The 12,670-nt window shown below is 38.1% G+C and overlaps 1 protein-coding gene across 2 annotated transcripts; it reads left to right on the plus strand.

The window, feature by feature from the left end:
- Positions 1 to 9,179: 9,179 nt before the first annotated feature.
- LOC133818740 (uncharacterized) lies at positions 9,180 to 11,729 on the plus strand. 2 transcript variants are annotated; one of them, XM_062251775.1, is made up of 3 exons: positions 9,180 to 9,638; positions 10,863 to 11,084; positions 11,446 to 11,729. In XM_062251775.1, exons 2-3 carry the CDS (start codon positions 10,869 to 10,871, stop codon positions 11,557 to 11,559), a joined length of 330 nt encoding a protein of 109 aa, XP_062107759.1. In that variant the 5' UTR covers positions 9,180 to 9,638; positions 10,863 to 10,868; the 3' UTR covers positions 11,560 to 11,729. The 2 variants fall into 2 exon arrangements, with proteins under 2 accessions (XP_062107759.1, XP_062107758.1); XM_062251774.1 differs by having other exon boundaries at positions 9,183 to 9,638; positions 10,760 to 11,084.
- The last annotated feature ends 941 nt before the right edge of the window (positions 11,730 to 12,670 follow it).

The following is a 12,670-nucleotide window of genomic DNA, read 5'->3' on the forward strand; positions in this document are numbered from 1 at the left end:
GCCACAGTCGAGAAGTGATACAGGACGGGAAAAGCCTAAATGTCTGTTTTGCCCTTAGAGTGGCTAGTAGTTGTACTTTTGTTTTGAATTTTTTTGTAAACTGTCTTTTAAACGTTATTACTTTTGGGATCCCGTGTACTAAAATGTTCAAATATATGAAAAGCAACTTTTGTGGCCAAAATATTTTAACCTTAGCTCAATTATAGTTTCAGTAACACGTTTTTAACTAAATGATTTGATTAGCAAGTCTCACACCTTCATAAACACACAGTGTAATGGTCTTGGCTATCCAGGGCGTTACATGTTTTATCCATCATGGGTCTCTAATCCCATGCTAGTTCCCAAGCCGAATGGCAAATGGCGAACATGTGTGGATTTCACAGACCTTAATAAAGCATGCCCTAAGGATTGTTTCCCACTCCCAAGGATCGACCAACTGGTCGATGCCACTGCAGGGCATGAGATTCTCTCATTCATGGATGCATACTCCGTGTATAATCAGATTAGTATGCATCCTCCTGATGAGGATCACACTAGCTTTCAGACTGACACAGGGCTTTACTGTTGCAAAGTAATGCCCTTTGGTTTGAAAAACGCTGGTGCGACTTACCAGAGACTGGTAAATCACATGTTTAGGGGGCTGATCGGCACAAACATGGAGGTCTATGTCGATGACATGCTGGTTAAGTCGAAGAAGACAGAAGGGCATATAGAGGATTTGCAAGAGTGCTTCAACGTCTTGAACAAATATTAGATGAAGTTGAATCCCCTCAAGTGCTCCTTCGGGGTAGGATCAGGGAAGTTCTTGGGATTTACAGTTAACTCGAGAGGAATTGAGCCCAATCCCGAGAAGATTAAAGCCCTGGTTGATATGAAATCGCCAGCAAAGATCAAGGATGTTCAAAGTTTGACCAGAAGAATTGCTGCTCCGAGTAGATTTATTTCCAAATCAACGGACAAGTGTGTCCCATTTTTTAATATACTTAGAGGCAACAAGAAATTCGAATGGACGGAGGAGTGCGAGCAGGCTTTCCAAGCATTGAAGACTCACATGGCGCAACCACCCATTCTATCAAAGTCGGTCGATAAGGAAACTTTGTTTGTCTACTTGGAGATCACAGAATACGCTGCTAGTGCTGTCTTAGTAAGAGAAGAAGGCGTGCAAAATGTTGTTTATTATGTAAGCAAAAGGCTAATTAGAGCGGAGCTGCGATATCCACTTATTAAAAAGTTAGCCTATTGCTTAATTTTAACCTCTAGGAAGATGCGACCTTACTTTCAAGCTCACCCAATCACGGTTCTGACCGACCAGCCTCTACGGCAAGTTCTTCAAAAGCCAGAAGCCGCAGGAAGATTATTGAAATGGGCGGTCGAACTTGGGCATTTCGATGTCTCTTACTTGCCACGAGCAGCAATAAAAGGGCAAGCCCTAGCTGACTTCATCGCAAAGTTCACTGAGCTCCCAGATAACGAGCAGTCAGAAACACCTGAAGAGCCTGAGCCTCAAAACCGAGCTCCCTCGTGGAAGTTATTTACAGATGGTTCTTCTAACGAGTGCCACGCAGGAGCATGAGTGATTTTGATAAGGCCTGAAGGGCATCAATTTCACTGCACAATCAGGTTTGACTTTACTGCTTCTAACAACGAAGCCGAATATGAAGCACTGCTCGGTGGGTTACGATTAGCCAGAGACATGAACATAAAGGCACTTGACATCTACAATGACTCTCAGCTGGTGGTAAATCAGGTCATGGGAGAATACCAGGCTTGAGTTTTAAATATGGTTGCTTACTTAAACAAAACAAAGGATCTATTAGCGCAGTTTGACAAGTACACCCTTTAGCAAGTACCTCACGACTAGAATTCAAACGCTGATGCTTTGGCCAAGTTAGCAAGTGCGAAGGATGCTAATATTCTGAACATAGTGCTAGTTGACGGCTGTCTATGCCAAGCATCCAAATAGAAAAGACTACTTTGGTGATCCAAATGGCAGATACATGGATGGCACCATACATAGAGTATCTGATGCAAGGCGTGTTGCCGACGGACAGAAACAAAGCCAGGACCCTTCAGCGATAGGCCGCTAGGTATATCCTGGTCGATGGAATCTTGTATCAAAGGGGATATTCGATGCCACTCCTTAGATGTATTTCAAAAGAGAAGGCCAGAGAATTGATAAAGAGGTACACGAAGGCTTTTGTGGGGACCACGCTGGGGGGCAAAGCTTATAAAAAAAGATCCTAAGGCAAGGGTACTTCTGGCCAACAATGAATGAAGACTCGATGGAATTTGTGCGGAGATGTGACAAGTGCCAGAGGTTCTCCAAAATCCCACGAGCAACCCCTAATGAGCTGAAACAGATGCAAAGCCCGTGGTCGTTCGTAGTCTGGGGTATAGATTTGATTGGATCTCTACCCATAGGAAATGGCGGCATCAAGTATGCTGTGGTTGCTATGGATTACTTCACTAAATGGGCCGAAGCCGAGCCACTCGCAACCATAACGACCAAGAAAGTGCTGGATTTTGTGATAAAAAACATCTTATGTCGCTATGGAATGCCGAGGAAAATCGTCTCAGATAACGGCACGGAGTTTGATAGTGATTTGTTCATGGATTTTTGCAAATGACATGGAATTATCAAGAGCTTTTCCTCAGTCGCTCATCCCCAAGAAAATGGACAAGTCGAAGCAGTCAATAAAACGCTAAAGGATACTCTGAAGAAAAGACTTGAAGAAGCTAAGGGGGCATGGCCAGAACAATTGCCTAAAGTCCTTTGGTTGTACAGAACTTCCCACCGAACCGCAACAGGCCATACCCCATTTTCCTTGGCTTATGGGTATGAGGCTATGTTGCCTGTTGAGTTAGATCTGTCGTCGCATCGTAGAATAACGTACGATCAAGGCTCTAATAGCCAACTATTGATGGAATCCCTGGACTTAATCGATGAGAAGCGTGAGCGCCCAACTCCGAGTATCTGCTTACCAGCAAAAAGTCGCCCGGTATTTCAATTCTAAAGTGTGTGAAAGGAAATTCAGTGTCAGAGATCTAGTACTTCGAAGAGTTTTCCTAAACACCCGCGACTAGGCTGCTGGAGTACTCGGACCTAATTGGGAAGGACCATACCAGATTGAAGAAGTCCTCCACCCAGGCACCTATAAACTTGCTCACTTAAATGGAGGTCTCATTCCTCGCTATTGGAATGGAGAACACCTGCACAAGTACTATCAATGAACAATTCTTCTTAAAGAATTGGCTTGTATTAATTTTACATTCTACAAGTTATGAAAAAGGGTTGGTCATTTTATGTGACTAATCGCTTATAAGTGTAAGATCTTATTGATCACTCGTACATACACGTTTTTTCCATTTATTACGAGAAATATAAGGGACTGTGCGCAGCCAGTCATTCTTGCCAATTATTGTATTTATTACAAGTATTTGCTCATTACGTGTGTTGTTTTGCTGTATTATCGTTTTAATTCCTTTGCTCTAAGCAGTAATGTTCGAACAGGTTTTGGTCAAGGCAAGTGAGCAAGGACCTAAAGCTCCGCAATCACTTGGGGGGCATATAAGGCATCTAGTAAGCAAAGCATATCGAAAGGTATGTAAACACATGAGCAAAATAAGTGAAAGCATGCTAAGGCACTTAGAGTATTTTTCAAAATTTTGTATTTTGTTAAATCAAATCAAAGTACTATGCTAGGTTCGGTCGTGTGAACAAATGTTATGATAAAATGCAAATATTATAATATCAAGAGGAATTCCTTTACACCACGAGCAGTAACTGCTCGAATGTAATTGTTTGTTAAAAGGAAAAAGTAGCTGCCTGCGCAGCAATAAAAATTATATGGTCTTTACATCATGACACGTAGGTAGTGTATTTAAAAGATAAAAGTATAAAAGAAAAAAAAACAGACTACGAGGCAGAATGATCTTGAGGGGTGTCCTGGTCGACGACAGTTGTAGTTTCATTGTCCACACCTTCAACACCAGTGGCCAAGGAGATTTCGGGTGAGGCATGTATCTTTGCTCTCTCTTCTTCCGCCAAGAGAGCAACGCATTGGGCTATCTCAGCATGCCTCATGCGCTCGGGAAGATAGCTGAAGTTGGCCTCCTGGTTGTGTTTCTAGAAGTCATAGAAACACTTAGCCGTGGCGTTCTTGTATCTCTCCAGATTACTGGCGTTGGCTTTTTCAAGTTCCTCGATCCGGCCTTCCAGAATTGCAGTCTCTTGTATTCTCGGAATCAGGTCCTCCTTGAGCTTTTTTTAGTCTCACGGTAGTTGATGCGGTTAGACTCCTTATACTGGTCTCTTGACTCGATGGCCTTGTCCAGAGCAGTCTGCTTCTCCCTTAATTCCTCAGCCAGCTTGCTTTTCTCCTTAAGCAATGCTGCGTTTTTCTTCTGAGCCACCTCAAGCTGCTCGACATGTTTTGCTTCGATAGCCTTAAGCTCCTCAGCGTGTCGTTGCTCTGATGTCTTGGACTGCTCGGTGATAACTCCAGAGCGGAGCCGACCAGCAATTACGATCAGCATTGCCCGCGATCAGCATGAAAATTAAAATCGACTATAATATATAAGAGGATTGAGTCTACACAAAAAAAAAAGACAACTTACACTTGCGAGCTCGTTTAGTGCGCGGGTTAAGAGCTGGTCGACGTCCATTGACTCTATCCCAGCCATCGCTTCTCAGCAACGTTCATGCCTCAGAATTTTTGCCATCCTCTCCTTGGCCAATCTTAGGGCGCGGCTCGATATGTCGCCCCCCTGTGGAAGCAGGGGCAACTTGCTGAGTCTGGTCAGTCGGAGCCGGTGGGGACGGGGACGACCTGACCGGGGCAGGCGGAGTTTGCTGCTCGAGGGGAGAAGGAGGAGGTGTTGCATTTGTTGAAGGTCCATCCGCCGGAGGGTCTGCAGTACGGGTTTACTTGGCTGGTGGCACTTTACTGCTCCTATGATGCCGCCTGCTCGCTTTCTTCTTGCTCGCAGGAGCTTCAGGAGCTTCGGGTGCAATGTACATATCGAACACATTTTCGGATTCCATGTCTGCAAGGAAGCAAGTAAACGAACAGTGAGATAGTACAAATAACTGAGTATGCTATGTCAGGAAAAGAAACAAAGAAAATTGTAAGTAAAATACCCGAGCTATCATTACTGATCGCTAAATTATATACCCTACTAATGTTACACCCACTCTCTGGCATGAAGAAGTCTGAATCTAAATTGGGAGTGTACTTAAAGTTGTTGTCCTCATCAAGCAAGTGACAAGGAATTGGCAAACTATCTAAGAGCGAGAGATCAGTACCGTTCTCATTTGAAGATTCGTCGAGAGGCTTGAGCAGTTCGGTGGCTTTCTTTTTTCCCTTTCCTAGTTGGGTGGGGGGAGCAGCAGCTCGCGGGGTGCTGGAGGGTTCCCTGATTGTCACTCCAGTTATCCTCCTCCTTTGAAGTTGTGACACATCTGAGTGTTGCTTGAGAATTTCCTCGCCGGTGGCACTCCCCATTGTTGACTCTCTCACATTCTGTGACCAGTTGTTTGACGCTTTTTTCTACGTTAGTCATGCTGGCCAAGAGTGCTGATTGGATTTCCATGTCTGGAGTGGGAGTCGGTCACAGCCATGGACCTAAAATATGCTAAATCTCTAAGGGGAATACAGGAAGAATTAAAGGAAAATAAATGACCATGAGAGCTAAGACATTACCTCCTTGAGTGAAGGCCAGGTTGTTGGCGACCATGTTGGTGGTTAGAAAGTACTCTAGATGGTACTTCCCCACATTGGAAATGAAGGTTGTATCACTCAGGAAAGTGCGGGTCGTTTCCCGGTGACAGAAATGGAAGAACCCCGTGTTTTCTTGATTGGGGTTGGATTTTAGGTCGAACAGATAGTTGACCTCGTGTGGTGTGGGGACATGCTATTTCTTATGGCTATAAAGGATATAGAGTGCATAAAGCATTCTATACCCGTTAGGGGTTATTTGGAAAGGAGCGACCCCGAAATAGTTGGTCGCTCCTTGGAGGAAAGGATGGAGAGGCAGGTTCGCACTCGCCTCGATGTGATACCTCGACCAGGCGCTGAAGGCGTCTCTAGGAAAATTCGCCCGTTGGTCTCTGGTGGGTTGGACTATGGTCACCCCAGGAAGTCCGTATTTTTTAATGTAATTTGCAATCATCCTAACCGTTACTCGTCTAGGAGGGGCAATGTACCATTCAACATCTGGTTGAACGACGTTTCAGAGTTGGGCTTGAATTTGGATTCCAGGGTCAGGGGTGTTTCTTTCTCGACCACTGGTCGAGGGAATTTCAGCCTGAGGAGCAGGCTGATTTGAAGGATTAGAAAGTATCTTTTTCTGGGCTTTAGACTTTACTCGACCCATATTTTGATGTGGGGACAATGAAATGTTTGGGGTAGCTCAAGAAAAAGGGATTTCTGGTATCAGCAGCGACGGTTGCTCCTCGTCCTTAAGCAATTGGTCTAACAAGTCTTCATCGATAAGCCTCTCACCGCCCCACGGATCTTGCATGAAAAGCTGCGAACATAAAAAGGGGGAGATGAGAACTTAAAGCCTAAAAACTTGTGTTGAGAGATGGAATAATGTTGCTCGCATATAGAAGTTAAGCTTTTATCTGGCCAGCAACATTCTAGCAAAAACACTAAGTTTTATACGAGCAAATTGAGAAACGGATTAAAGAGTGGAAGTAAAAAGTTTTTCAGAGAAAACTTTTTTGACTCCGAAAGGGCGGGAAAAACCCAGTTTTTCAACTTGCTTAAAAATCAAATTTTTACTTCGATTTTACTCCCTAAATCTACAATCTCGACTACCAAACTGACTCCTAAACTCCTATGAAACGTTATTTTACTACCCTATCAAACATCGATCGAAAATGCCCATTTTCCCCAAGACGGTTTTGATCAAGAACAGTCAAGAACTCAGACCCGAAATAAACAAAAAAATGATTTTGCATGGCAACTCAAATGACCAAAAGGTTCGGAAAGCTTACTTGGATGAAAGGTGGAGTATGAACACGAACGTTTTGAGCGTCTGAGTGAAAGTTCCTTAGATTAGTAGTGGGAGCTTCTGGGATTTTCTTGGCTCTGATGGTCAAAGTTCTTCAGAGTTCTTGAAGAAGATGAAGGCGAGTGAAAAGTAAAAAGTAAAAATGTGATCTTGAGGTATTATTTATAGTGATTGTGACACCATAAAAGAGGTAATCATGAAAACTACTTTTTTCAAAGTATGGGGAAGTGTAATAGCCGTCAGATAGGTTTTTGGGAAACCGAAAAGACTTGATTAAACATGATTAGTTACCTTTTTCGAGAAGGCACGGGCGACTCTGACAGATTTTGTGGGGTATGCGAATGGTCAGTTTCCTAAGTTTACTTTATGCTAGTCGCAGTAAAGTAAACTTGGGGGGGAAATGTTTACCCAAAAATGGTTGCTGATGACGTGGCAAGTATTTTTCACACGTGGTTGACACGAGGCAGAGTCGAAATAAGGCGGTGCTATTCGATTATCAACCAGCTACACATTGCTTCATCAAGCCTAAAGATTAGATACGACCAGGCTGGTCGTATGAAACGGTTTATTTCCTTAAAATATTGTAATCTTGTAATAACTACGTGGATTATTTCCTCTTTATTGCCTTGATACACATATATTAAGGATAGTTAAGGCCCATTGGTCCATGTAACCCCCTTTGAGCCTATAAATATGCGTGAAATAACTCAAGGAGAGGACTTTTTGACCTTTTAATCTTTTTCCTGAATATTAAGAGAGAGAGCATACAGTGCTATTATCCATCGTCTTGTTGTAATTCTCCCAAGGTTTGTGAAACTCAAGAACCCCAGTTCTTTGATCACGACATTGTGATTCAATATTAATAATAGCACTAATTGGACGTAGGTCATTACCATTCATTGGGCCCGAACCACTATAAATCGTCTGTGTCTATTCTTTACCATTAGATTAAACTCTTGGTTATTGTCTCATTTCTTGTCGTATTCTTGACTCCGTGTCGTTGGCCAAATCGAGGATCAACAATGTGTATGTTCATTTGACATGAAGTTCACATACTTTTTCCCTGGATGAGAAGGATCAGCTAATGATGCACGAATTCTTCTAGAATGTGCTACAAAACAAGATTATGGATTTCCAATGCCGCCCCAAGGTTAGTGTTTATCAAACTTATTATGTTGATTGACATTATTTTATATTAAATATCTATATGTAAAAGCTAACATGAATTATCGTTGGATCAGGAAAATATTATTTTGTTGATTCTGGCTATACAAACATGCCTGATTTCTCTTTCGCCATATCGAGAGGAAAGGTATCATTTGAGTCAGTACACAGATCTTAATCCCATAGGAAAAAAAAAGAGCTTTTCAATTATCGACACTCTTCCTTGAGAAATTTCATTGAGTGGTGTTTCAGCGTATTGTAGGCTCGCTTTCCAATCCTAAAGCAAATGCCTTCATATGATTTAAGAATACAAAAGTATATTGTCATTGCTTGTTATGGGATTCACAATTTTATAAGGACTAATGCAAAAGCATATGTGTATTTTGATGAGGGTGAAGGAAATTCTGAGGTACAAATTACTACTTTACAAAGCACAGATGGAGCTTCGACTGATAGTGTAGAGTTTAGTAATTCTAGAACTCATATACGTGAAATACTTCATGTTCCTGATGAGATTGCTGATCATATATGGAGAGCTAGTCAATGATAGTGAGATTGAGTAAAGACATTAGTTAATTGTTATGACTCGTTTAATACTTTACTTTAAGTTCGGACAATTATCACTTCATACGTTTTTATTTTACTATGTAGACATTATTAATTGTGTTATCTCATGGATAGATATTGAGTTTTGAAATTTGAGATTTATTAATATGATATTTTTTTACTATAATTTTCTTATTTTTTATTTTAAAATAATAAATAGTGATCACAAAAAATATTTTTATTTTTTAGTTTAGAAGATAAAAATTAAAAAAAATATATGTTTACCAAACATGTTAAACAAAAAATAAAATTAAAAGTTAACAAAATTATTTTTATTTTTAAAAATAAAAAAAATAAAACAAAAAAATATTTTTATTTTTGAGTTTAAAAAATTTATAAACAAAATTTTTAACAAACTCAACATAGATATTGAGTGAAAAATTTCTTAATCGAATAACTTTTTTCAAAAAGCGCGAAGCAAACTCTTTTTTTCTTCAAAAAAAGAAAATACTACAATTGTTATTAAGGAAATATGATTGCGTTTTTATCTCGATTTATAGGGGTTCCTTCTTTGTATAACGTTATTTGCTTTGATGGTTGATGTTTTGTCTTTTGATTGTAAAAGTGTTGTTGTCGTTAATAAACTAGTGGTCGGATCGTTCTTTACAAGTTCTATTTGGATCCTCAAATTTGAAGGGGAAAAGTATAAGAAAATAGAGCGCAAAGCCAAAGTGAGTGAGTGAGTGAGTGAGTGAATGAGTGTAATGTGACAAGATTTCCCACGACCACTGTCGTGTTGGGAGCTCGCCCACTGCCGGAACCACTTGTATGTTGAGACCGCCGCCGTCTAGACCATCTTCATCGCCATCTATACCATCTTCCTGGTGGTTTAAGCCTACAACACTAACTCTGTATGTTCTTTCTTTTTCTTAAAATATAAAATTGGTTTCATTTCGTTGAAATCTATACTCAAAGATATTATATATACTAACTGTTTGATGAAATGCTTCATTGAATACATGGTGATTTTGAATGGCTTTTATGAGTTTTGTGAGCACTAAAATTCTGGTTTTTGAATTACCATTACTTTCTTCTTTCTTTGAATTGAGTGGTTTTTTCTCATTTTGTATGTTTCATATTTTCACTTTTATGGTCTGCATTCGCATTCCTTGTGGTTTCTTTTTCTTTCATTTATTTACTTTTTTTCAAACATTGAACAAAGTTGTTTACACCATTAAACCAATTATATATTTATATATGTATATATATATATATATATAGAGAGAGAGAGAGAGAGAGAGAGAGATAAATTCTTGTTTGACATTGTTATTCTTAGGTCTTCCTGTGAAGGTTTGTGACATCAAAACCAGTAATTTGATTCAATTGGATGTGTCCTTCTGTGATTGGAGTTCAAAACAAAAGTAGCTAGTCTAAAATGATTTGTTAAGTCCGTAATAGAAAGAATTTGATAATTCAACCAAAGTTTGTCAACAATTATGTCCAGGTTCTCAAGAAATTTTGTTGCAAAAAGTATTTTCCGACTAGAAAGCACATGAAGAAAAGAACGCACCCTAGCGAAGAAGTCTAATTGACTAAATCATTGTTTCAAACTTATCATTTCTCTTTCCATAACATAATGAATTTCATGTGACATCTGAACATCAATTTGTTATGTAATAATCAATACAATAGGATCTCAAAATCACTGCAACTATCAGTGACTTGTATTTTCCAAGAGTGGCTGAATCTCGCCTTAACAAAAAGAAGCAAAGAAAAATATAAGAAAACTTTTATATTATTTTTGGAAAAACTCACTGCACAATACAAGATTGTGTCACAAAGCCAACAAGTCTTGCTGTAGTCAAAAGACGCATCCTGGTACACTTTAGACTGTGCTTTTCAACATTTGAATTAGTAATTATTTTACTTGGCGTTCTAAATGTGCAAAAAGACTGAAATTAAAATTTTCTATGTATGTGTAATACCAAATGGTCTATGAACTTTGCATTTGTGTTTTGTTTTATGCTGGTAGGAACTTTACATTTGTGTTTTGAGAGAGAGAAATGAATTACGACTTAGCAGCACTAAAGGTGTTTTGTGAGCAACTGAAGAAGGCGCGTGAGATGTCATTGCAGAAAACCATGAGTCTAGGTGGCATTCTCTTCCAACGTGCCTGGTTACAGGGTGTTCTCGTCTCTGTCTCTAACAATGGTGATCACTTGCTCCTTGATGATGGAACCGGCCTTGTCCAACTCTCTCCCTCTGCAGACTCTCGTGTTCGACCTTGGAGAATTGGAATGTATGTGATGGTGGTTGGTGGCTACGTTGTATGTCCGGATGACCATCCAATGATCAAGGTTCGGTGATAATACCACAGTTTCTTTCTAAGCTTTCATTGAGCAAAATACATTTTTGATTTTATTTTTAAATTATGCAAGTTGCTTAAGAGAAACTCAAATCTTAGAATCACTTTTTCATTGAAGGCTCTTAAGCTATATAGTTTAGTTTGATTAATCACGCTCTCGAAATAATTGCTGACCAAGATGTATATGCTTAGAAAGTTTATTTATCACATCAGTATATGTGAAGTATGGATGTTTATTTATTTAGTCATAAATAAATAGTTGCTTCCGTATTTCCGTATTTTATTTTCTTTTTTGTTACAATGTGGGTTGTCAATTGTAGTCTGAAGTGGTGATACCGTTTCTCAATTATCAGGTTCATAAGATGGTGGATCTTTCAGCTTTTCCAGATCGAGAGGCAATGTGGTATTTGGAAGTTATTGAAGCATACAAACTATTCTATGAGCCACTGATAGATGATTTTGTATAGTTGCATTGAGTGACAGACATAGCTCAGATAATTCAAATTACTAAGGTTTTATTTGGAAATATATATGTTAGAAAATCTGAAACTTCGCATGCATGTTTCAATTTCATAAAGATATAAACATTATCTTTCAGTGCTAGTGATAATGCATCAAAACATAAACTTTTTTTTTATTATTATTTTGGATTTCACAAAGAAATAAAATTGTAATAAAGATTTCATTGCGACAAAAAAAATTGTAATAAAGAAAGAGCAGAAAGAATATTGAGGAAAATATTTTTGCCAAAATTTTATAAGTGACTTTTTCTTTTTTAATATATTTATATTTGTTCTAAATTTTATAAAAGTATACAACATCTAAGTTTTATATTTCAAAAAAAAAGTATCTACATTTTTTGTATATTCCAAACAAGAGTAAGGATGGCAATATAACCTATTGTTATTCAATCCGAATGGGGCGGGAAAAAATTATTCAAGTGGGGAAAATGACCATGATGATGAATAAGCGCCTTGCATATATACAAATATATACGCGTCTCGATATTTATAATAATTACTTTATTTATTTAATTTTTATATATGATTTTATTGTACTTATATATTATTAAATATATTATATATTTCTAGATTTTTTTCAGAAGATATTTCTAAAAATATTAATAGAAACTAAAAGTTTTTTTTTTTTTTTATGTTTTACTCTATTTTATTTAATAAAATATGAATATATATAATATTTTTCATATTATTCAATTTTAAGTTTAATACTATGATATTGTTTTATTTTCATATCTAAATTATAAAAATATAAAATTAAATTGATGGTCATTTTATTTAATTAAAAAAATTCTTCCGATATAGTTATTATTAAAAGATATGGATAACTATGATTATTTCTCATTGTTTATTGGTTATTGGTTAATACATATGTAAATCCTAAAATTGACATATTTTATAGAAATATCTTTTTTATTAAAAGATCAATTTTTGTTTCCCTTATTGTGCTTTTCGGAATTCACTTTCCATTTCTTGTGATTTGTGGAACATTTACAATTCTTATTTAATTGTATTATATCACAATTTGTTTATAAAGGGAAGTAATATTTTGCAAATATTC

Source organism: Humulus lupulus, chromosome 2 (assembly GCF_963169125.1).
Source record: "Humulus lupulus chromosome 2, drHumLupu1.1, whole genome shotgun sequence".
Lineage (NCBI taxonomy): Eukaryota > Viridiplantae > Streptophyta > Magnoliopsida > Rosales > Cannabaceae > Humulus > Humulus lupulus.